Source organism: Ctenocephalides felis, unplaced genomic scaffold (genome assembly GCF_003426905.1).
Source record: "Ctenocephalides felis isolate EL2017-DRISC unplaced genomic scaffold, ASM342690v1 CF-g0.4_SCAFFOLD_01886, whole genome shotgun sequence".
In the NCBI taxonomy this organism is placed as follows: Eukaryota; Metazoa; Arthropoda; class Insecta; order Siphonaptera; family Pulicidae; genus Ctenocephalides; species Ctenocephalides felis.
In genome coordinates this window covers 176807277-176833177 of record NW_020538040.1, presented here as the reverse complement: position 1 = coordinate 176833177, position 25901 = coordinate 176807277, and the positions used below count along the sequence as shown (strand labels likewise).

Here is a 25901-nt window from a genome sequence, read left to right as displayed (position 1 = left end):
AATTAGCATTTAGGACTTAAACCTTCATTAGAGAAATAATGTAATTGCTGATTAATGAATTTTATAATGTTCGTTCACGCAGTGGATTATTTTAAACAACGCCTTAACAAATACTGTTTTCGCAACTTCACTCATCATGTAATCGTGTTTGAAGAACTTCATGTAATTAAAATTAAAATACGTTCATTGACTGCTTGTATTTTTTTTTGCTTTTTTGCTGGCGATATAATCTCATTCTTTGAACAGCTGTAATATCTGTCTTGCCTAAAAAATATTTTCTATTTTAATAACATCAAAGATTCATAGAAACTACGAATAATATAGAAATAATTTCTAATCAATGAACTTTTAGTTTACGAAACAAATGTTTAATTTGTTTTATTATTTTCAAGGAACAGGGTAAAATTCTTCTGATTCAGGCATTTTCCATTAAATCAAGATTTGTACTACAATGTAACTTTAAAATGTTTGTTCAGCTATGCCGACTTCCTTGTTGATATCGGAACGCATACAACGTTGATGCCGGTACGCATACAACGACAGATCTCTATTCACATACACGACGTCTAATCACAATCGACTCGTATAGAAATAATTTCATCGAGAGACGTAACGCACTTCCGTTGCATTTGTACGGATTTACACCCTAGTCGCGTCTAAAGAAGTTTTACTTCAAAAATCAAAATATATAAAAAAATATTCAAAAAATTATTTAATTTTTTCAAAGTTTTCAGAAAATTATCTAATCTAAAATAATCTAATTTTCGGTACTGGAAGTTTCACCAATTTGCTTTAGGGCACGATGCACCACTAGTTCTGTCTATAATCCACATAAGTAAATACTATATTGAACGCGTAGTTTTCACAACCGATGTAATTCAAAATGACTTTACAGAAATACGAAACTCGTAATTTGATTTTTTCAAATTGCATTCAGTCAGTCATTGTCATCGTTATGAGAATTATAATAGAAAGCGTACTTTTTTATGCTCTAACATTGTGCATTTATAAAAGTCACAGTATAGTGATTTTAACCTTGTCGCATACGATTTGCGGTTCGTCTGGAAACCTCTGCACTATTTTTTTCTTTTGAACTATCGTTTTTGTCGTAATATCTGCGGGTTAGAATCTAATAGTGTTATGTACAACCTTGTATTTATAGAAGTCGTATTATTAGATGATTAGTGTGTGTAGTTTACTTTTATCTGGATCAAGATCTATGATCCAAAAGCGGGGTTAATTCATAATTTAGCTGTCTTATCGTTCTATCTTGTATAAAAATATGTAAGTTGGTCGTTACTCCGTGGTAGGAATTTGCTCTAGAACCGCTGGTTCCGGGTTCGATACCCACTACTGCCATCTCGACATCAAGCAGTAATGATGTCAGATTTTCACTTGTGATTGTAGATCTATAATATGATCAAGTGAAAATATTACTATCAGAATAGTTTATGTGAATATTAGAACAAAATCTAATAGAGATATTATGAGATAGAGAATGGTCGACCATAGGTTAAGGTATCACATCACAACAGCAAATAGAATATATATTTTAAATATATTTGATCATCAATTTTATGAAAAAAATGAAATTGTATTCGACTATACCTCAATTTTTTCTAACATTTCTCAACGTTCATGGAATTAATGTAACTATTTCAATCTATTTAGTGACATGATAATTCCGCTATATTAACATAAATTTAAAACCACAACCAATTATAATAGTAATAATTCTATTTGTATATATTTTTCTTATCGTTATTTGTTATAATTAAGACTTTCACGTCCGCGCAAATTGCAAAAATTTCGTGTGTCTCGCCGGAACTTTTTACGAAGTCGTTCATTAGAACGTAAAAACATAAAATTTGCGATAGTAATAAATTTAACTGCTTTTAATTATATAAGAGCTAATACACTAAATTGTAATTAATTGAAAAATACTTGAAGTTTTTGATGAAACTTTGATTGATGACAAAATTCAGGGTCTTTGGAAAATTTTATAATATTATAGGCCTGTGGAAAGTGGTTCAATTATAAAAGTTCATTCAAGTTTGAAATAATGGGCTACACTTTTGGGATATGACTGCATTGGTTTTTAGCTTTTGTTTATTTTTAATTCATTAATGTATAAAATAACACTTATTTGAAAATAACTTACTATTGAAAAATTTGTAGAAAATTGAATAATCTGCAATAGTTTCTAATATCTTAAGATACTACAGTGACCCGTCATACTTACAAACTACTTGAATTATTGTATTGATATTTTACAGATTATGTCGATTATTTACATATATCGAGAAGATTTTGAAACTTTTAAATAAAAATACCACTTACAATTAGAAACTACGTGTTCTATTTTTTACATCTGTTCTATGTATGATGAAATTAAATTTTACAAATTAAATTTTACCCATGCTATTTCCATAGAAACTTTGGTTGGAGTGCGGACTATTTTAAAGTTAATATTAAGAGCTAAAACTTTCAGAGAATTGTTATTTATCAGCCCCTGCGAGCAAGGAAGTTTTATAATGTAATTTTTGTTGAGAACTGTGCAATTGATAAATATTAAATTAGGAGTGAGTAGTATTTTATCTCAATGCAAAATTTTCCGACATGTCTTGACAATAAAATTTTAATTGTTTATTTTGAGATAAAGTCAATTATTCGAAACATTAATAATTCTTGATAATCAACTATGGGCCTATAATATTTTAGGATTTTGTTTATACCGTAACCCTGATTACTGTGCCATGAAAATCGTCTGAAAAAATTTAACAATGGATTATGAAAATCCAACCAAAATGACTTTACCACTAATAAATAATTAATACGATTTTTCACTGATGTCTTGAACAGATTCTGAATTTTCAAAATTGTTGACGAAAAAACTGCGTTTATCTGCTAACACAAGTCCTTGCCGATTTTTATTAAACTACTTTTAAAATTTTGAAAACGATGCGGCTGATTTTATAGAAACTTCGAAAGAAGGAACACGTATACTTTTCCAATTTTGGTGTCAAGAGATTCAGAAAGACTCCAGTCCTCAAAAAAGTACAAAAGTATCGAATCGATTTTACTGGCTAAAATATATGCTAAACTTTCAAGAAGTTTACAAACTCCTATATAAAAATTGGAGTAATACCAAAACGAAATTTCGACATATTTTAGTGCATTAATAAAAAATAAAAAAGTTTTTTTTTTAAATAATTCAATGTTATTTAGCAAATTAATTACTCAATTTCTTTCTCTATAAACATATTATAATCTAATTGGAAATTAAAAAAAAAAATTGGAGTCAACCTCAGGTGCAGATATCACGTGTTAAAATGCAAAACAATGATTTTATCAAAATATTTTCATACAACATGATATAATATGATTTCTAAAAACAACTAATTAAAACAATTCAAAATGTAATTTTTGGTTCATCTTTTTTGAACGTATAAAGAAAGATATCCATTTCTTTATTAATAAAGAATGCATAAATCGGTTTACAATAGTCAATTGTAAAGGTATTGTGAGTAGTAGTGACTCATCACTAAATTTTTTAATAACTTCAGTTCCAATTAAAATAAATACATAAATAATTTAAGGTACTTTTACAAACAGAATGAACTTTCAGTCCATGATATATTTAAATCTGAAATCAAGTTTTTTATGAATGATTTGGCACTTTTTTCTAATTGGACAACAGCCATATAGAAATTTTGGTTATATGCATATCACCATGTTTAGTTGCAATCAAAATATAATCAAACTAGTTAATTATGCATCTTTCTCAGAATTTTTCGTCCTATTTTAATTCTCAAAATCTAGGAACATCACGATCAAGTGCGTATTAAAAGGCTATTACTAAATCTGATAAACTGGTTTCCTATAAATATTCATGTGTGAGGGTGTTGGCATTCAGAAGTACATTTAAATAATGTATGTATTTTTATGCGTGTTACAAAGAACGAAAATTGTAGGAAATTTTTGTGTACATAAAATATCAGCTGAGGAAGAGTAAAATATACTCCTCGAGAATATAAAGTGGAATCGTTTGAGTACCCTTTGCATGTAGTATATCAAAATGAAGAGGCTATAGTGTTGTAATGATAGGTTTTCAAAGCACTTGGAGTAAACACTTATGTTAGAACAACAAACTCACATCAAGATGCACTTTGCCATTCATCAACTAGAAAATATTACATAGAGAATATAAGTCAATATTATATTTTACATACTTCTATTCCCTTATAGTTATAGTTCTCAACTAAAAATACAATATAAAACTTCCTTGCTCGCAGGAGCTGATAAATAACAATTCTCTGAAAGTTTTAGCTCTTAATATTAACTTTAAAATAGTCCGCACTCCAACCAAAGTTTCTATGGAAATAGCATAGGTAAAATTTAATTTGTTTTATAACTTAATGACAAGTGAATCAACATATTTTAAGAATAACTTTGTATTTGCTTATTTTGATTATAAATAAAAAATTTACAACAAAAATTTTATATATTTTGAAAAATAAGTACTTACTTAGGAAGAAGAACCAAGAAACTTTGGTTGGTGTGCGGACTGTGTTAGAGTTAATATTAAAAGTTAAAACTTTCAGAGTATAGTTTATCAATTTGGAAGCATTTGAGCCCCTGGGAGCAAGGAAATTCGAAAACATCCATATTAAGGACCACCCTAAATATATATATATATATATATATATATATATATATATATATATATAATGAATCAATGATTACTTATACTTGGGGTTAACTGTATATCAACTAAGGCATCGTTACTGATTTTTTTCTTTGTAATAAATAAAAATCTATTCTTGGATAATGTCACGTCGTAAATCTAAATGAATTCTGCCGGTGTGCTTAATGCATTAATTCTTAAGTGATAGATAAAACTATCTATTCGGATGTAATTGAATTCAAATGGTGTACTTAGTGCACCCTCCAATGCGGAGCCGAACAGATCCCAGCTGGATAATTAGGCTCGGATCTAGGACAATGTCAGGGCTGTTACTTCACTAATTTGTTGCGGGTGAATGGCGAGAGCGGGAATATCGTCATTAAGGCGAATATTACATTTTCAGGATTTATAAAATTATTCAAACCATTTGTATAGAATTTAAGGAAATTTATAGATATTGTAATATTTAGATTCCTGTAAAAGATTTATTTATAAACCACTCAAACCACAGATAAATAAATCTTGCATAAGTGCTACGCATGCGGGGTATTTCATAGCTTGGAAGCATCGTTTTTATCATCGTCAAAGAGAAGTTCGTTTTTGTCTGAAAATTCAATTTGCTAATTTTATGTTCTTTGGTACACAAAATTTGGTATGATCTGTGAAAACGTCTGGATAGCATTTTGAAACTACTCCATAAAACTCCATAAGGACTTGCCTTGATTGGATTTGTGCGCACATCGTCTGAGTCTTTTCTTTCTTATTCGCAGATAAAAATATTACAGGTCTGAAAACTCAATTTGATAACCTTATTCTTTCCGCATTTCATTCTAATACGTTTCACACCAAAATTGGAAACATCATGTGTACCAAAAGTTAATTTTTTGTCCACGTTTTGCTGAAAACGGCTGGAAAGCATTTAGAATCTACTCTATCATTAGATTTATGCGCCGATCGTCCGAGCCCTTTCTTTATATACAGCAGAATATTACAGGCCTGCAAAATACGGTTTAATTATATAAATTCCTTGAAGTTTGGAATTATGGGTCATGTCAAAATTTGAAAATTTTATGGTGACTATTCTAGTTGCGAAATATCGATTATTTTTGTTGATGTAAATTATTTACACTTATTGGAAAGTTCATGCAATTATCTCAAGCATAAGCTACTTACTTGTTTAATATAGATTTGAATTATGTATTGAATTTGCTTTTTAAAGTTTAATTGTAATCTATTGATTAATGTACATCGGTGCTTCTTTTTGGGAAATTTTCTAACCCCAATGTTGGGGAATTGAATTAATTACAAGCAATATTATAAAACATTGCATCATAAAACAATATTAAGATATCTTCAATATAAAACGTTTCAGTTATATTTTTTAATTGTAAGTTAATGTATAAACTATGAAAAACCGTTTTGTTTCAATATTTATTTTAATGTAATATTTACAAAAAAAAAAATTCACGAAAATGTATCTAAAACCATGTTTAGCAAAAAGTGGAGATTCATTATTTTAAAGCTCACATAACCCTTCGGGGACTATTAGTCACATAACCAATTTTGTAGGATGTTTGGATTCCTCTTCTTTATCTCTGGTGATAGATGGCGATATTTAATAGTTAGAATTAAATTTAAATAATTATTCTCCTCACCCCATCCAAACACACCTAGGTATTTTAGTACCTAGACAAATTCGTAAAATTTTTGTATTTTTTTTTTAAAAAAGGGATTCTGTTCAAATTCAGGTTCTCAATTAATATATATATATATATATATATATATATATATATATATATATATATATATACGTAATATCCTCCTAACCTCTCCTCTTTCTCCTCCTTGTAATATTTCGTAATTTTTTGTCAAATCTCTTACCTCCCCCTTGTGTGGCTTACACGTTATTAATGGGCGACCTCTTACCAAAATCAGGATTTTTACTAATAGTTTATTTTTGACATAATATTGCCAAAGATGAAAAATGTTTGGTGATTATTTAAAATTGAAGCGACTTAAAGATTGTAAAAGTTTCTGCTAAATAAATTATAATAAAATAAAATTAGAAATATGTCATCTTGGTCAAAAATAACTTACTGGGGCTGAAATTTTTATTTCAAATAATAGTTGTTTGATCATTCTACTTTGATTTGATGGACACAGACGTACGTAGTCGATGCATGTAAAATACTACGGTTTCATTAGCATAATCCGTGTATGAAACCCTAAAAACTAGGATTGTTCGTGACTCAAAATGTTATGTAAGGTAAGGTTGATTAACCCCGCACGAAGAACTAACCTCAGCACGCATATTTAAGGGCTGCCATTTTACACGCTTCGCATAAACCATCGTTTATTTTAATATTGTAATACAATTTCGATTAATGCCTGTAAATCACACCAGGAATGCTGATATCAACTTGTTCGATAATTGAAAAAAATCGTCAATGAAGAGAACTCCTGTGACAAAACATATTATTTTATGGAGTGAGCTACACAAAATGTGCAACATATTGCATATAATTAATAAAATATTATTCAACTGTTTTGATGCTGTCAGGATTCTAGAAATTATCAAAAGTATGTAATGAAAATAGTTGCATTTTTGCAACATATTGCAACTCCAAATATGTATTCTACAATTTGCTAAAAAGAATGGACATGCTGATGCTTTGCTTAGGAGTTATAATTTTGCTTTATAATCTCTTTTAGTTTACGAATTTTCGTTTGATAAGTTCATTGCATAAAATAAACTAATAAAGTTAAAACTATTTTAACCCGATATGAATAACTTATTTAACAGTGACACATTATTTTGTAAAATGGTTTGCAAATTCTCGCAAATGCGTTCAATAATTTTTGCAAAATATTGCTTCTAAAGCATTGCCAAAGCAAAAAATCCAGAGCAAGCCAAAGAAGGTGACCGGAAGGCTATTTCAGATATAATTTTTTTCCCAAAAATTTTGCAAATTACATATAATGGATTATAGGCGACATGTGGTCTATCTTGCTGAACCCATAAATGTTGATTAAACTATCAAAATGCTAAACCGATGGAGGGTAATGGTTTTGTAACAGGGCAATATGTTGCTCTGTATACAATGTAAAAGCATGCCCTCTTCAATCATCACAAAGTATAGACCAATATTGTCTTTTACTCATGAGGGCTTTGATGTTTCAATTTAGGATTAGTGGCACTCCAATACCTGTAATTTCACATGTTTACGAAGTAAAAGTTTACAAAGTGATACGAAAATAGAAACAAAATTCAGAAACTTCTACTGTTTCATGAACAATATAGAGTTGTAGAGAATAATCTTAAAAATTTAATTTTTAAATGGCTCAAAGAATGCAATTTGCAACAATATGTAAATCTTTTTGGAAAATTACATTGAAAAATGATTTGGGTGCATTTAGAATTTCGAGTAGGAAAACCATCTGGTTCATGAATAGATGGTCTTGCATAATCTACGTTTTTGTCAACTGAATCATATTTGATACATTGTTGAACTAGTCTTTTTAAATTTTAGTACATATCTTCTAGTCAATTGAATCGATGGTATCTATCCACTTAGGTAGAAATGCAATTTGTATAAAAAATCAATAAAGCTTTATAAAATTTTATAAGTAATATAAGTAATAAGGAGCCTGTGAGGCTTATTGTTCTGGCGTACAATTCTTACTTCTTGATTAATTTTTTTATTTTCTTAATTTTGTAAAGATATAAATTGATTTGTCGACGAAACTATACAGTACTTTATCAGTTCACGGTTTCCTTAGGGTACATTACGAATTAATCTGGATCTACGTTAAATCTGTCTCTTATAGCGCGGTATGCACTCACCGCGTTATCCGGGAGTTGACTGTATATAATTGAGATCAATAAACATTTTGGTATAAAATATAGTTTTTTCCATAGATTTCCTCAATATTGCTCAACAGCTTCGCAAAGTCGGTAGTTTTATAGTCCGGCTAGTTTTATTCCTTTGCCCATGTGTGCAAGTCCGGTGGGTTTTATTGTCTCTATTACTACTACGCTTTTACAATAAGGTTTGCATGAACCAGAACAATGTATTTAATTACAAAAGTACACGTTTAAAGCTTAGACATGCTCTGTAATTATTTTACACGGATTGTAGTAATACATTTATATATAGATACATAATGGATAGAATTTCACAACGATCATATAAACCAGGTATCAGTAAATGACTTTCACACATTTGAATTAAGGGTGTCACAAATTAATATAATAAAAATATAACAAAGTTATTTTGTAAATCCTTAGATTACATATATTATTTATAATAATTATTGCTAAAATAATTTTGCAGTTTTGTCATGGTGCTTGGTAAAGCTATTTTTCTACAGTATAAAAATTTTAGTGTAACTTATAATATTAATAATATTTGTGTGATAAATATCAATAAAAAATTGACTATCTAATCATTATTCTGATTCAACTAGATTGAGCGTTGTTTTTCTTAAAATTTACAAGTAATGCCCAATAGATAAGCATTAATTTAACACCATCAAATTTATCAATCAATATAATAAATGGTTTATTAGCAATATAAATATAAATAAATAATAATTAAAATTACATATGATCATACAGTTTTTAAACATAATGTTTGGAAAGTTATGATGATGAGACATATCATTTTTTTCAAACGACTGAAAATTAAAAAAAAAACATGAAAACTATAGTGTCCATATTCTCAAATATATACATATATATATATATATATATATATATATGTGTGTGTGTGCGCCATACAAGAAAATCAATATCCGCGAATTTCTTATTTATGATTATTTAAGGCCTACGAAAACTAAATTCACGTGCTCAATAATTCGATACATTCGTCGCATATACTAGAAATGTACAAAACATTTGCAAAAGTTGTTATTTATAAAATTGCAATCATTTTTGAAATTTTAAAATTCTATTTTTTGGTTTTATGCTCATTAAAATCACATAAAAGTTATGGTATAATATATAGAGATACGTTAAGTACTAGGATTTAGTATTATTTAATCATCATCCGCCTTAGTCGCTCCTCCCAAGCAATAGCAATTAGGATCGATATTGATCCCAATGTTCAGTATATAGAAAATCTGATAACTATATTGTTCAATTTCAGATGTTAAGATTATCTATCCCATTTTTCATTTGTAATCATGTGGCGTTTTTAGATTAGTGAATACAATTTGTGGGAAAAGCCTAAACTGTAATTGGAATTTACAGTTGTCATTTGACAATTCAATAGACTAATATGTGTTGAAGTATGAGATCTCCAAAGCATATTTTTAATATTAATAAATATTAGTCATCAAATGGGTTGCCAAAGTCTGATTTATTATTTGGTTTATGGTTTTGGCGAAACGATTGCTACCGCGTCCAATCTACTTTCTGACATCAAAACGAGTATAATGTTATTTAGTGTATTTACTACGAAGCATAAAACAAACTTTATTTATAAGATTGTATAACAAAATAAATTCAATTGTAACTGAATGGTAAGTGTACGTATACAGAGGACATTCTTAGTTTTTTTGGGTAATAAACGTAGATTTTATTCACTGTTTTATGAGACCATTCCATGGTTACAGTCGACGTTTTATGTATTTTAAGACATTTTGCCGCGCAATCGAGCAAATATAAAAACTTAATTTCATTATGAAGGATTAAGTATGGAAAGAGGAAATGACTTTTTGTTAATTACCGTGATGGAATGTATTTAAAAATAAATTGACTTGCATAATTAGCTTCAACCATTAAATTGAAAATATGTTTATATAACTAATTTTTCAGACTAAGGTATATATAATTTATTATTATGAAGCTCTCAAGTATTTTACCATCTTACAATCCTGAAAACACTTTCGTACAATTTTTTAAAGGATGGCTTTTTAAATTAGACCAATTTGAATATTTTTAATTCAAAGTTTTGCAAACAGTATTGATTCTTAAAAACTCGGGGCAATTGTGTTACTGTTTTAGCTGTGGTCTTAGAAATGTTAACAAAACTAATAAAAATTAATCGAAAAATGGTAACAGTTTGACTAAGTTAAAAACTCTTATTTTGCAAACTTTCAAAATTTCTTTCTAATTTTTTCATGATAGTTAGGATTAATACTATTAAATCTTGACTTTGAGTTCCGGGCCACTCTGTATACATGCTAACTTACCATACGGGAAGATAAAAAAGTGACACTTGGCTGTTGAAAATTGACATTAGTCACATGCACATCAAATTATCAGATATTTTATAGATATTTTAATAAGTATGTAGGTACAATATTTGTTCACATTTCTATGGGTTTTGTACTAACATTTATCCGTTAGTCTTCGACGTGGCGCTTACGCGCTTCGAAATTTCGCCTCTAAAACAGCTACGAAGCTTGATTGCTTTGAAAAAAAGTTCAAAATTTTTAACAAAAAAAAATTAAATAAAAACAAAAATGAAATTTTGCAGAAAAGTAAAAAAAATTCAAAGATTTCAAAAAAAAAAAAAATTAAAAAGTTTTTAAAAATTCTGATATCCGATACGGGAAGTACCAGCAACTTGTCTTAAGGCACGATGCCTAAATCAAGTACCTCATCCGACATATAAGGTTTTTCTTATGATAGATAATAACAATTTGATCTTCGTTCCAGAAAATATAAGAATATCCTGATAACAAATTGATTCACTTTTATAATTAATAATTTATATATGTCTATAATTCAATTTCCAGAACAAGGCGAGAGTATGGCGCGCGATGGCGAGATTCCGGCCATCTTCAACCCGCGGCGAGCCCGCACACCGAGCGTCGTTCTTACGTCCGGAGATCCCATCAACGGACCCTTCACCGCAGTACCGCAGATCACGCATTCCGATTCCCGTAAGTTATTTATTTTTAACATAACATTATATATTCATTCGTTTGTAAAAAGTGAAGGGATCGAAATTTTGAGATTATTTCAACTGACTTTCCCTTGGTTGACGACTGCCTTCGGAAAGTAAATTGAATTAATCAGGTGTGATGTTATCACGAAATATGTACAACTCGATTGATAAATTGTAATTGCTTGAATATGTGTATTGTATTAAGGCCTGTCACACGACGCTTGTTTTGCTGCTTTTTTGGTCTGCTGGTTAGCATGCTGTTTGTCAAGTAGGCAAAATTTTGATATTAGAACGTGCGCTATTTTTGTGGATTGATCATGGACCTATGAACGAATCCCGAATCACACATTTGTGTTCTGGGCTGGCGAGACAGCAAGCTTGATTTATAAGTGTGATTTGTTTCAACTTGCTAGATTTTTGAGCGAGATTTGTTTTAGCTTACTAGATTATCAAATATTATAAATAACATGACCAAATATTGCCTCCCTATTGGTTCGACCAAACAAATCCATCTACAAAAATAGCCTACGTTCTAACTTTTCTATTACGACATTTTGCCGACTTAACAACCGGCATGCTAGCCAGTAGACCGGTTGTTAAGTCGAGTTTTGGATATAAGCTATTTTTGTGGAAAGCAGTGGCATGTGGTTTATCACATTTAAAAATCCAGAAAGCTAAAACAAATCTCGCTGTAAAAGCTAATAAGCTTTCTCACATCAATCAAACGGATTGAGAAACTATCATGAAATCTAGCACTGACAACCGCGACAAATTCAAGCATGCTATCCAGCCTAGAATACAAGCGTCGTGTCTACAGGCCTTTAGTCAGTTTTTGACAAATTTAAATTACTTTTCAGTATTGCTATATATTTGTCAAAATAAAACATACGTACATATGCTTAGAGTATTTTCTAATATAGAAATAAACAGTTGATAAATATTTCTCTGAACGCGAAATGAGTAATCATTTATATTCAAAAATTGTATTTTGAAATAACTCATTGCTTTTATTATTGTTATATATACATATATATATATACATATATATATATATATATATATATATATATATTCAGGGTTTAGAGTAGGGGGAGTCTCGTAACGCCGGACGGCACCTAACGCCGGACACTCTATTTGACACGCATTATTTAAGCGAGTATAAATCTTTTCATTTCAAAATACAAGTGAAAGGGGTTACATATGCGTTCAATGCTGGTTATTTTGAAATGTCCTGTACTAGGTGCCACTTCATAAAATCATATTTTTTGTTACCAAAGTTTTATTGATAGTATTAATTATTTTTTGGCAAAGGCTCCTTTTTTGTTAATTTAATTTGATTTCTAACTTTGTTATCTAACATAAGTCATAATTTAATAAACATTTCGTAAAATATTTTTTGATTTATTTATAAATAACCTTAGGTGTCCGGCACTCGGGGACTTTCCCCTATAAATTAAATTCATTTATTCTCGACGGTTGAAAATTTTGATGTATGTTATCTTTAGGTTAACTCTTGGAAGTGAATAGTAAAAATGAAATAGTAATGAAAATAATAAACAAAGGAAAGAAAGGAAATTATTAATTTGGAACCTGCCATCGGGCAGACCATCATTTATTATATATATAACTTTCGTACGTTCCAATGTTTCGAAATGAAATATAAAATTTATGTTCGTTATTTTTAGACTCGACCCATGTCTCGTACTATTTTAAACAGAGCGCTTTCGGATTATTAATTCACAAGCTTAAGCTAATAACATAATAGGTATCGATCGAAGACGACGTCTATAACGATAAGTATTTGTCAAACTCGAGGGATCGTTGACGTTGTCACATGGACGAATGAATTTCTAAATTTAACTTCTTGTCAGACGAACTTGGAAAATATTTGACGTAATCGATCTTGAATTATATTGAACGATGCATGTAATTGTTAACGTAAGGAAAATTTATCATGCTTGATTTTTTTTTGTAATATCGTAGGCGTTAAAAGTAACGACTTAAGTTGTTATAAATATCTGGATAAACTTAACTTCCATGTTATTATTTGCCAGTTTGCATTTTTCTAATGCGATTATGTGCTTCGGGTGACATTTTAGAATATCCGCAGCTTGGTTATAAATTGTCGGATTAGAATAGTTTTGAAACTTGCGTACTGTAAACACCGTTCATTTTTAAACATCAGTTAACGTTTCAGCATTTTCCCTACAAAATTGAATACTTCAAAAAATTTCTTGTTGATATCAATAATCAACAAGTTATTTAATCTACCAAATAGTGTTTCTAAGAATCAATTTGAAATTTTCAAAAACAGATTTCATATATAGCTCTCAAATTAGTTTTCATTGGCAATCAAAAGTCCTATAAAATTTTGTGATGAAACTTTTTAACTACGTGGCTTTTGTCACAAAACAAACCAAAAACTGTATTTGATTTGATATTTTTTATTAGATTTTTTTATGATTGTGATATATTTTTAACTTAATGCAGAAATTCTGGAGGTGGGTCTATTCTAACTTTTAAACATATGTTTTTCAACCCAATATTTATCTTTCCTGTATTCATATTTTTATTAGAATTTTTTTAATAGTAATAATATATTTTTAAATTAGTTAAGTATTGTCGAAAAGTTTCCATTTGCAATTGTTTTTAACTTAGTGCTTGTCCTACCTGTAACTGATATTTTTCATTAAATTTTTTTCCATAAAATTGCTATTTTCACTTAGAAACATATTTTTATCTTTATTTTCAAGATATGTTAAAATTAAAAGATATTATGACAAATCTTAAAAGAAAATATATGTATTTTTTGTATGGATTAACTGCCCAATTTTATATTGTAGTATAAATGGGTGATTTTAATGCGCAATGCTTATTGATTTTTAAAAATGTGAACATTTAGCAGTTTTGTATATTAGACAGAAAATATGCCGAACGATGATTTTTTTTATATAATTATACTTTATATCTTAAATATCTACATTATGATTTACAAAATTTTTTAGATTATTGAATTATTCTTATTTTTATTTTTTATTCTGTCTATCCTCTTCTCTCTTAAATTTCTTTCGATTAATATTAATTCTTCAATTCCATTATATATGATTTTGTGGCCAAAAATATGTATATTTATATTTCAAATTATGTTTTTTGATGATACATATATATTTTTTATCAAATTTACAGTTTTTTACAAACCAAGTTTTCTCAAAATTTACAAGATTACATCCAAATTGTCCTGAAAATTACAAAGCTGGCAATAATAATGTATATTAGCGTTTTGTAGTCATATACATTTTGCGCACAAATAAAATTATGATATAGTAAAAAAAATATCATTATGAAGACGGTTTTTGATCGAAGTCAGGTTCTGAAATATATGCAACGTGAAAATGTATAATTACTGCTTGATATCATGTTGTCCAAAACGCGGGATTTTGGGTCCTTGTGTTTACAAAACCAGGTGCTGCGAGTACAGCAACTCTTAAACTTTGGGATAAAAAATTTCATTTATTTGATTCATTATATCTATCGTACAATAATAGAGTTTAGCTACAAACAACTTATTTTTCTTCATCAATTCTGTTTTTCTATAAAGACTAAAAAAAGGCTGGGTTAACATAAATTAAACTTTTTACCCAAAGAGTAGCTCTAGAACAGCATCCGAGAACTTCTTTAATTATTACCTCAATTTTTTTGGTCTAAGTTTATGTTACTCGCATCGCAAAAAGGATTGCACCCTATACTATGTTGCAAATACAATGAATATCAAATAATAATTAGTAATAACTTTTTACTCCCAAAAATTTTATTTGTACCCCATTTGGAGTAATTTACCTCGGTTTCCTGACCACTGTTCTAGAAGGTCTTGAAAATGCAATTATAATAATATAAAATGAAAAATGCTATCAACCAATTATTAAGAACAAAAATTAAGAATTAATTGTATTAATGAATATGAGAAATATTAAATTATGCAAATGGTAATTTATTGTTCAAGTGGTATGTTATAAATATCGGTATCTTAATAACATGAATTAAGTAAATAATGCAATTAATCGAGAATTAAGAATTACAAAGCAAAAAAAAAGTTTTTTCACTATACAATATAATTTTTCTTAACTTTTTTTTAATATTTTTTTATTTTTTTCTTCCTTTAGTGACCAGCGGTCAGCAGGATGGATGCGGTGACAATACCACGACGTCGGCGGGCGTTCTCATCCAAGAGGCTTCCACTGTCAACCAGACGCAAAGACCAACGGGCTGGTTGCGATCATGCAAGGCGTCCTGCTGCTCGGAACTCATGCAGAAGATGTATTTTGGAGTTTGCGTAACAGTTCTGGTGACAGCCACTTGGGTCGGTGCTACGCATTGTATAAAATTTTTATATCTGAAAAGATCTGCGAGGCATCACTTTGCTGCCACACTTGGTCCGTCTAATAAACTTACAAATTCTTCCAATCACCAGGGGGTAAGAAAAAAAAAAATAAAATTTAATATTAAGGATTTTTTCTGAACCTTAATTTTTTCCACTATGAGGTTGATTCTTTTATAAAGACCCTTCTGTTTTTTTAAAATATTTTCTGTTTCAGAAGACATGTTTCAATCTCTTATCGCAAAATATAAGATTTTTCTGCTATAAATTTCTCGATAAACAAAAGATATTGAGAATCTAAAAAAATTCTACTATTAGATTGAATTATTAGTCCTGATATTGTGAATATAGAAACAAATATTGTTATTATCATATTGTTTCCTTAATTTCTTATATCATAATTTATTTTAATATAATTAAAAGTTGGATTAATACCATAAATAAAATAACAAAACGATTTTCTTGTAAGATAAATCGATCAAAGTGTTTGAAGTCATGCGTATCAGTTGGAAAACAATTATATTAGAAATTTGATTAAGATTTCGCTTCCTTCTATGAAAGGAGAATATTATGAAATTCTATAAATGTTTATGGTATGGTGAAGTTTATTAGCTATTGAATTGAATGTTATTGTGAATTTTACAACAAAAAACACACATAAGAATTTTGCTTTGAGGAATCTCTTTTTGGGGAATAAACAGTTCAGATTTTTATTGTTTTACAAAATATTTTCAGACGAGATTTAATTGCTTCTTCAAAAATATGTTTATGCAAATAAGATTATGTATGTGTATTTGATTTTAGTATGTTGGGAAACTTGCTTCTAGAAATCCTTTTTAAAGTATAAGAAGCTTTGACTTTTTCTAGTTCGATAAAATATTTTCAGTTTATTTGAAATATCTTATGAGAATTGCACTAATTTGTACAAATATTTTATTACTAGGAACTGGATTCGAATTTTTCATTTCAGAAACATTTTTATGCAACTGAAGTTTTTTTTTATTTTCTTATAAATTACAATCTGTCTAAATTGAAAGACATTGTGTAATTAGTTTGACAAATAACATAGAATTTTAAAAGGAAAACCCAGTGGTTCACCTTTTATTATTCTACTAAATTATATCTTAATTGAATTTTGGTATTGCAATTAAAGGTATGTATATGCGTTTGAATTTTTGTATGTAAAGAAATTTTCTTTGAGAGATAAGGTCTGACTTGTACCTAGTTTGATAAAAAAATATTAGATTATTTTATTTATCCTATAAGATGTGCAACCTTTGTAATAATTTATTACTGAGAACTAATTTGAGTTTTTTTTATTACTACAATATATTTATAGAACTAAATTTGAGAAATTGGTAACCAGAGTAAACTATCCGAAATATTCCAGAACGCCAACTGTGAATATACCAGAAATATACCAGAAACCGTGTCGAAAAATTTGCTATTATTTTAAATACATATCCAATTAGTTTACATGCTACTTTTATCATTTACCCTTCATCATTTATCCTTACATTATTTTACTTGATTATTTCATTATATAAATTAAATAGTTCCATAGTCCACTCGGGGTCTTCGTAAATCGTGAAACAACTTTAGAGCCAAAGAAGATTATTTGCTACCATTTAACGACATATATTAATATTATGTTTATTTCAGTTTTGCAACATTATTTTGTTAAAAGCTTCTCAAATCCTTGCCGTATCCCAGATTGCCCGATTTGTGGGATGTCATACTCGGGTTACCAACTCCTCTTTTATCCGTTGATTTGTTGGAAAACCTTTATTCGTTTATGTTGGTGAATTTTCCAGCTCATTCTTTACAAATACATTTTTTTTTTCAATTTACAGATGCGATACGATGCACCTTTCTTTACGACTTGGTTTTGTACGAACTGGGCCGTTCTGTTCTTTCCTATTTATGCTTTAGTCCGAATGGCAACTGGAAAATGCGAATCGCCCACGGATATTTTCGCCGAAAGCCTTCGGGCTTTTCGAGATAAAGGCTTCACTGCAGGTAATATAATTTCTTGTTTACATAATGTTATACTTTATTGGTATCTTCGTGAAAATATGCTATTTTTTCTGTTCAAATTTGTTGAAGATATGCGAATTCTTATTAGTAGTAAATTTAACTCAAGAAAAGGCATTTTGAAAGCATAGTTGATATTGTAACATTTTTTTAAATAAAAGGTTATTCTGGTCATAATATTGTTTATTGATATAGATATAATATATGACTCATATTTATTTTGGTATATAATATTAATATACTAAATTATAATATTTTAGTATATGATGCTTTTAACAAATTTTTTGTGTTCATTTTTGTCGATTATAGTTCCTGTCATTTTTATATCGATTATCGACAAAATAATGCGTATGACAATATGATCAAAACTGTATGTATCTTGTCTAATAATATACTTACTGCATTTTTGAGTACTTTTTTTAAATTTTCTTCTAAGAGTCTCCCCTACAAAGTGGGAATAATACATAATTTTAACAAACTAATCAGTTTATATTCATTCATAAACTCTTAGAAAAATTGATTTATTATTTAGATTGTGTATGAATTAGCCACTTTCGAATAACGGCTAAACCGATTAGTATGCTTTAAAACAACTTTTGATTTATAATTTTTGTGCACAGAGCTTATTGATTAGAAAACTGAAGATGCAGCCGTTTCGTATTTAAGACAAAAAATATGTAAAAAACGGCAATTTTGAGGGCAAAAATAGATATATTTGTATGACAAATTACGTATTTTAAAAATATGCACATACTTTTTCAATAAACTTTCAGTTCTATTCAAAGTGATACTGATTTTTCAGAATTAGTAAGATTTACTCAAGCTATTCTTTTGAATTAGTTAAAAAAAATTAAGTCAGTTCTGATATATCTTCAGTATTGAGGATTTGTCTTAATTTGTAAAAAACGGCAAGTTTGAGAACAAAAATATATATATTTGTATGACAAATTATGCATGTTAAAAATATGCACATACTTTTTCAATGAATTTTCCGTTCTATTCAAACTGATACTAATTTTTCAGAATTAGTAAGATTTACTCAAGCTATTGTTTTGAATTTGTTGAAAAAGAAAAATTAAGTCAGTTTTGATACATTATTTAAGTATTGAGAATTTGTCCTAATTTGTAAAAAAACGGCAATTTTGAGAGCAAACATAGGTATATTTGTATAACAAGTTATGTATTTTGAAAATATGCACATACTTTTTTCAATAAATTTTCAGTTTCATTCAAATTAATAAAAATTTTCAAAATTAGTAAAATTTACTCAACCCAAACTTTTGAATTTATTTGAAAAATTTCTAAGTGAGTACTGAATCATTATTATATTATTGAGGGTTTGTTCTAATTTGTCTACTTTTTTACTATTAAAATTATAAATTACTAATATGAACCTCGAAACTACTAAAAATATGACTTTTGATCAATGTCATGTTTCGATACTTCTTCAATTCTATTCAAATCTAAAAAAAAATCAAAATTATTGAAAATATTAATATTCAAGGTTGAATTTTTTTACAATGTTAAAACTAAGAGAAAAATCACATTTTCATCTTTTTAAATATAGATTGTAATATTAATTTTCCTCGTAAATATATAGGTACTGTTAACTTTGTTTTTTTTTTTTTACAATTATTTATTTCCAGTTAAATAAATTAAAATTTTTAATAAATTATTTTTTTGGCAATAATAGCTTTTTTAAATTATTAACTTCCCGAAGGAGAAGTTTGTTTTCATAAAAAAATCCGATTTGCTAATTTTTTATTTTCTCGATGTTTCAAGCCATTCTGAATCGAATGAAACCAAATTTGAAAAAAGTATATGTGTGTGTATGTGAACAGATTTTTTACTCACCTTTTAATGGTTAGTTATAAGTAGGTACTTGATATAAGAAAATCTGCGTTTTGTAGTTCCATGATAATTTATTTAGGAAATTTGTTCACGGACCGGATTTTGTTGCAGCAATTGGATTTAAACTATATTACTAGATTTTACCTTTCCGTCTATTTCCATTGTCTACAGGTCGCTTTTTGAGTCGTTGCTGCCTGTTTTGCGTCCTCTGGGTAGCTACGAGCTACGTCTACGTGCATTCGCTACGAGTGCTTTTGGCTACGGACGTGATGGCTTTGTTCGCGACCAACGTTGCGAGCGTCTATCTACTCTCTTGGGTCATTCTTCACGAACAGTTTGTGGGAGTTCGAGTGAGTGAAATAATATTTAGTTGTATAATTAAGAATAATAGAAATAAAAAAAAAATTTACAGGAATTTTTTTACATTTTGAGCAGATTTTGATGAACAATGTCTTCATAACTTTGATTTGATTAATTATTTTTTATTCTAAATTTCTTGGTAAAAAGAAACGATTCAAAATATTGAAAATGTAACAATTTGGCTTATATAAAATTTACAAAATTGATGCGAAGTATTCGATAAACTAAAAAAAAAGAATTTTACTAGATTTTTTTTATTATTATTTTTGAACAGCAATCAGAACCTAATAGTTCCATAAGCTGTTTTGCTGATTTTGATTTAATTCTAGTCTGTTTGACAGATGGCAACCCAATCAGTTGTCACATCTCTGTAAGATATATTATTTTTACAATTTTTGTAATAGGGCGAGTATTTTTTTAATGGTGCAGCAATACCGGGAGAGGGCTATTATCACTTGGATACATATTGCTATCTATATTTCCAAGTGAAAATCGTTGTCACTATTGCCTGACAACAGGCTGCTCGAAGTGGGTATCGAACCCGATACCTCTGAAACAAGTTCCGTCGCTCTTAACTGTTTACTTACGAGCCTAGAATAGAATTGATTTTATTTTTTTTGTCGATATTTTCAAAGTTCAACTATTCAAGAATATGTCTTCCAGAGGGTTTTTCAAAATTTAATTTATTTTCGGAGATATAGCTATCCACGATAAATCTTCTCTATTTTTTTCTCTGAAAAACTTTAAACGCGTTTTTGTAAATACGGTATCTACGATTTCTCAATTTATACTGAATCGATTTACTTCTAATTTTTACAGGGTGTTCTTTATAGACTTCTCTTCAATATCCCCAAATTCTGATTTTTACTATTTTTAAATAATTTGTTAATATTGAAAGAACTTGTGAAAAACATCTCTTTCTCAGACAGTCGCTATTTTGTAAAAGACATTTTTTTAACATGTACTTAGTTTATATGATAGCGATATTACTCTGGGTAAATAACACACACACACATATACACGTATATATATATATATATATATATATATATATATATATAATATGTTTTAGCTCTTAATATTAACTATTAGATAGTGCGCAATTCAAAGTTTTGTATGAAAATAGCATGAAAAATTTTTCAAAAATTTTAAAAATGTTTTTAATTATAATTTAGCGAACGAATGAATGAGTTTTATTCAAAATTTGTCGCTAAGTTATACTTAAATTTTCTTTTCTTAATTTTCAAAAAATTTTCCATACTATTTCCATGCAAAATTTGATTGAATTGCGCACTATCTATAAGTTAATATTAAGAGCTAAAACTTTCAGAGAATTGTTTTTTATCAATTTAAAACCATTTGAGCCCTTGGGAGCAAGGAAATTAGAAAATGTCCATATTAAGGACCACCTTAATATATATATATATATATATATATATATATATATATACATATTCAGATTATTTGAAGCACTAAAATCATCAGTATCGTCAGATGCTAATTTTTCTTCGACCTCCCACTTTTACACCTTGTAAGTTCGCAAATAAAACTTTGTGGTTAATTTCAATTTTTATTTTTTAGTATTTTCAAACCATTAAATTATAATCTGTTAAAAAATCTTGCAAAAATATTGTTTGCCCTTTATACGTTTTTTAAAAAACGGATAAAATTAATGTCTTTAGACCAGAAATACCCCTTTGATTTAACTTTTCTCAATTAATTTTGTAGCTAAATATTGTATTGAAAATTGTAACGGTAATCAATATCTCGAGATAGATACTTATATTTTCATATTTTTCATTTCAGATTGTGGCTGTGATATTATGCGACACTGGCATAGCACTTTTGGCTTATATGGATGGAATAACCGGATCACCTACTCTTGGCGGCGTTGTACTTGCCGCCGCAGCAGCTGCCGGATATGCCGTGTACAAGGTAATCTTATAAATATTGATTTACTCATAATTGATATATAAATTTATTTTATATTATTTCTTCAATGGTTGAAATAATTTACTATGTTACTTCTGTACAATTATGTTACATTACTCTTACACTATTTATATACAAAAAAATGATACTGATTGTGTGAGTTGAGCTAAAACACCTTTTCTACCTACATTGAATAGCCTAATGTCAAGCAGTACTTCGGTTTCAACTTAAAATTTTACCTCAAATATAATAAAATGCTAACAGTTCTCAAATATTTATTCAATCGTCCACCGTGAACATACGAGTGTCCTATATTATATGTTGAAAGTTTACGGTTTATTTCCTATCACGTCCCTATAAATCACTATAGAGACGGCATAAAATACATTATGGCACGGCTGCCGTGTTCTGTATACAAAGACCGACCTTTTCGTTGTTTCCCATATAAGCTTCAATGAAATCCCGATGGATTCATTATTTATTTTGACGGCGGCCGTCGGATGCGTCCTGAGTTGTGACCCTTGACAATTAAAACAAATTGGAAGGACTGCTGTAATAGAGGCGGCAATTCGACCACGTTGGATTAATATCTGGTTCGTTTTTATTGAGGAAAATTCTATCTAAAGGATTTGGAATTAAATAATAGCAGTCAAATATTTTAAGAAATATTAATAGAAGAAGTAGACTGAGAAATATTAGTTATCAAGTAGTAACTGCAAACTTTTACTTTCACGAGTTGTTTTTAATAAAAAATTATTTTTATTCAATTTCCAATTGATAAGATTTTATCAATTACAAATTTTATATAATATAAAATTGTGCATTTATTTTAATTATTATTAGAAAATTGTCTTATCATTATATATTGTTTATTCAATGTTTGTTCGATTTCATTTTTGATAGACCAATTTGTTGTAAAACACTTTAATTGTAAAATTATGTGTTTATTTTAAAATTAACTTCAAATTGAATTTGTATTTACAATATTTTCAAAGTATTGTATTGATTGCTTTAAATTTTTGATTATATATCTTCTGTTTTTATATCAATATATAGAATGCTTTGATTTTGGCGTGAATATGTATATGTTTTTCATATACGTTCATAGAATGAATTCAGTGTTGATATTTACTTAGAATTTTACTATGCATTCGTTTTCATTCAATTTACTAATTGTATGTTCAAATTCTTTCTGGATCTACCCAGTAGGCTCTGTAATGATGATAAAATTAAAATATTTAAAATTATTTAGATTTAGCCCGCCGTTGTGTAATGGTTAGGACAAACTAGTTCCGGGTTTGGTTCAATCATTGGCCAGCACTATATCAAGCAGTATGATATGAAATATTGAAGTTATAGAACTAAACTATAATTTCCATTGAAAATCGTCTTTTGTAGGCTTTGTTGAAACATATACGACTATTACATTTACTTATCTAATAGATATAGTCTACTTATAAAAAGGTGTGGTTGACCGCTGGGTTGCCCCATCAAAAAAAATACGAAGTTTTTAAATGTACATTGGCAAATACAGTTCATAGAATACTTGGTTCTGATCTCTTTTTTTAAATATGTTTTATTGACTTCTATTTAATAATATACAGTCACTGATCTCTTTAAAAAAAAGAACTTGAAAAAAATTAGTTCGGCTTCCTAATTCTATCTTCACAATTTTTTTCACTTCTGACATGATACTGGTTTAACTTGATTCTGTTTAAACAACGGTGATATTTTTGTTACATGATTATCTGCATATAGCGTAAAAAAATATTTGAAAAAAAAAACTGTTATGATGATAATAATATTCTATAAACTTACTTAAAAGCTACATTTTGTAATTAATTTTTATAATACAACAATCAAAGCAAATAATTCAGTACATATTTCTAAGTTTTAAATATTTTAACATGATCTTGTGGTAATTCAAAAATTTATAATTAAATGTCCTGATAGCAATCCTTCTCACGCAGTCAAATAATATATAACTGTAACAAATGTAGCAGAATGTACTTTGTATAGCTTGCTATGAAAAATAAATAAAAAAAATGTCCTGAGATTATTCACTATTATTTTTATTTTATAATTCAAATATTTTTTACTTGATATTGATTTAACTTGATTTGGTTTTAATAATAATCCATTAAATGTTTACATGATTTTTTGACATTGTAAACAAATGGGAAAAACTATTTTTAATAACGATAATTTTATAAAAATGTACTCAAACTATTTTTCATAATTATTATAATAGTTAAAGAACTTACTTCAATATTTTGTGTTTTTTATAAACATTTGGTTTTCATAGTTTTTAATTCATTTGTATTACAATTTCTTGATTGTTAATTTCTACAACTATGTAATACCGTTTCCTGAATTGCATCTTTATTAGATTTATTTTACTACTTTAATGATCTTGTTTTTATAAAATAAATATATGACTTTAAAGTAATTTTAGTCTATTGAACTATTGTATAAATCTACACATGAAATCAAGTTGAAAACATTCATGTCATTCTATAAAAAGTTGCATGGATCGCAATCAGTTATCTTGTTACGTATGTTTACGTTTTTCATTTATTATGTAAAGTAGAAAAAAGTTATTTAATTACTCTTGAAACCGTGAAAGAATGTCATATCTTGATATATATGTACATACACTTGAGAAATATTTAATCTTCTCATAGTAATTGACATATATTCCATTATCGACTTTTAATTTCCGATTACTTCATTATTAGTAAAAACTTGAATATTATTTGATTCAGTTAGAATATTTATTTGTATCTCTAAGTTATTTTTGGGTGCAATATTCTTTGATAAATCTCGAAAATATTTCTTTTGTGGCTGAAAGCCAAAACACGTACAATCATGTACACAGTTTCAAGTGCAATTTGTAGAACGAAAGTAAAGAGATTTTTATTGTTTCAAGAAAAATACAAGAGATAATCTTTGTTTCAGCTCTAACTTGTAAAACAAAATTCTTTTCAAATATTTTTTTTGTATAATATGATTTTTAAATTTTATATATTAAAAAAAAACTATTAATAAATCATAAAATAAATTTGACTAAGTGATGCATGTCATCATGCCTTAAGGCAAATTACTGGAACTTTCTGTACCGAAAATTAAATACTTTAAAAAAAGCTTTTAAATTTTTGCAAAACTTAGAAAAAATAGATTTTTGCGAATTTTGAAATTTGAAAAAACTTTTTTCAAAAATTATTTTTTTTATGAACTTATATTTTGAACTTTTTTGAAGCAATCGCGCTGCTATAGAAATGTGACCAAAATTTGTACTTATTTATTTTTTATTTGTTCTTATTTATATATTAAATTATACATATGTCTAATAATTATCTTGACCGTCAAATGGCGTTTTCACCATTTTATTATTTGATCTTTGTAACCACTAGATCTGCCTTCTTAAAAATTTAATAAATTTTTTATTCCGTTGATACAAGTGAAATGTTTTTTTGAATCATTCAAATCGGACGCTCCGTCCTCTCCAAAACAGACTTGCCATTTTCTAAAAATAGTCATCATGTCTCAGTTTTAATAGGAATCAAATATTTTCGTAAATCGTAGACGATAAATTGTATCTGCACATGCACACGCATCCATTTTTTAAGGTATGCCAAAATGTTCAGAAAGCACTGAAACGTACAGATTTGCAAAAATTATCGTTTTTGCGATTACTATACTTTACCCTACGGGAAGTTAACAGTTTCGAAATTGAAATTTTTTACATTTCTCGACGTTTTGAAGG

The 25901-nt window shown here is 28.1% G+C and overlaps 1 protein-coding gene across 1 annotated transcript in view; it reads left to right on the top strand.

Annotated features, from left to right (window-relative positions):
- The window catches only part of LOC113376549 (putative thiamine transporter SLC35F3), a 78256-nt gene that overhangs the window by 17132 nt on the left and 35223 nt on the right, over nt 1-25901 (top strand). Inside the window, exons 2-6 of the mRNA XM_026616509.1 lie at nt 11432-11578; nt 15744-16054; nt 17812-17977; nt 20015-20193; nt 22010-22138. Of these exons, the coding sequence (XP_026472294.1) occupies nt 11446-11578; nt 15744-16054; nt 17812-17977; nt 20015-20193; nt 22010-22138 (918 nt within the window). The 5' untranslated portion in view covers nt 11432-11445. The remainder of the gene's footprint in view (nt 1-11431; nt 11579-15743; nt 16055-17811; nt 17978-20014; nt 20194-22009; nt 22139-25901) is intronic.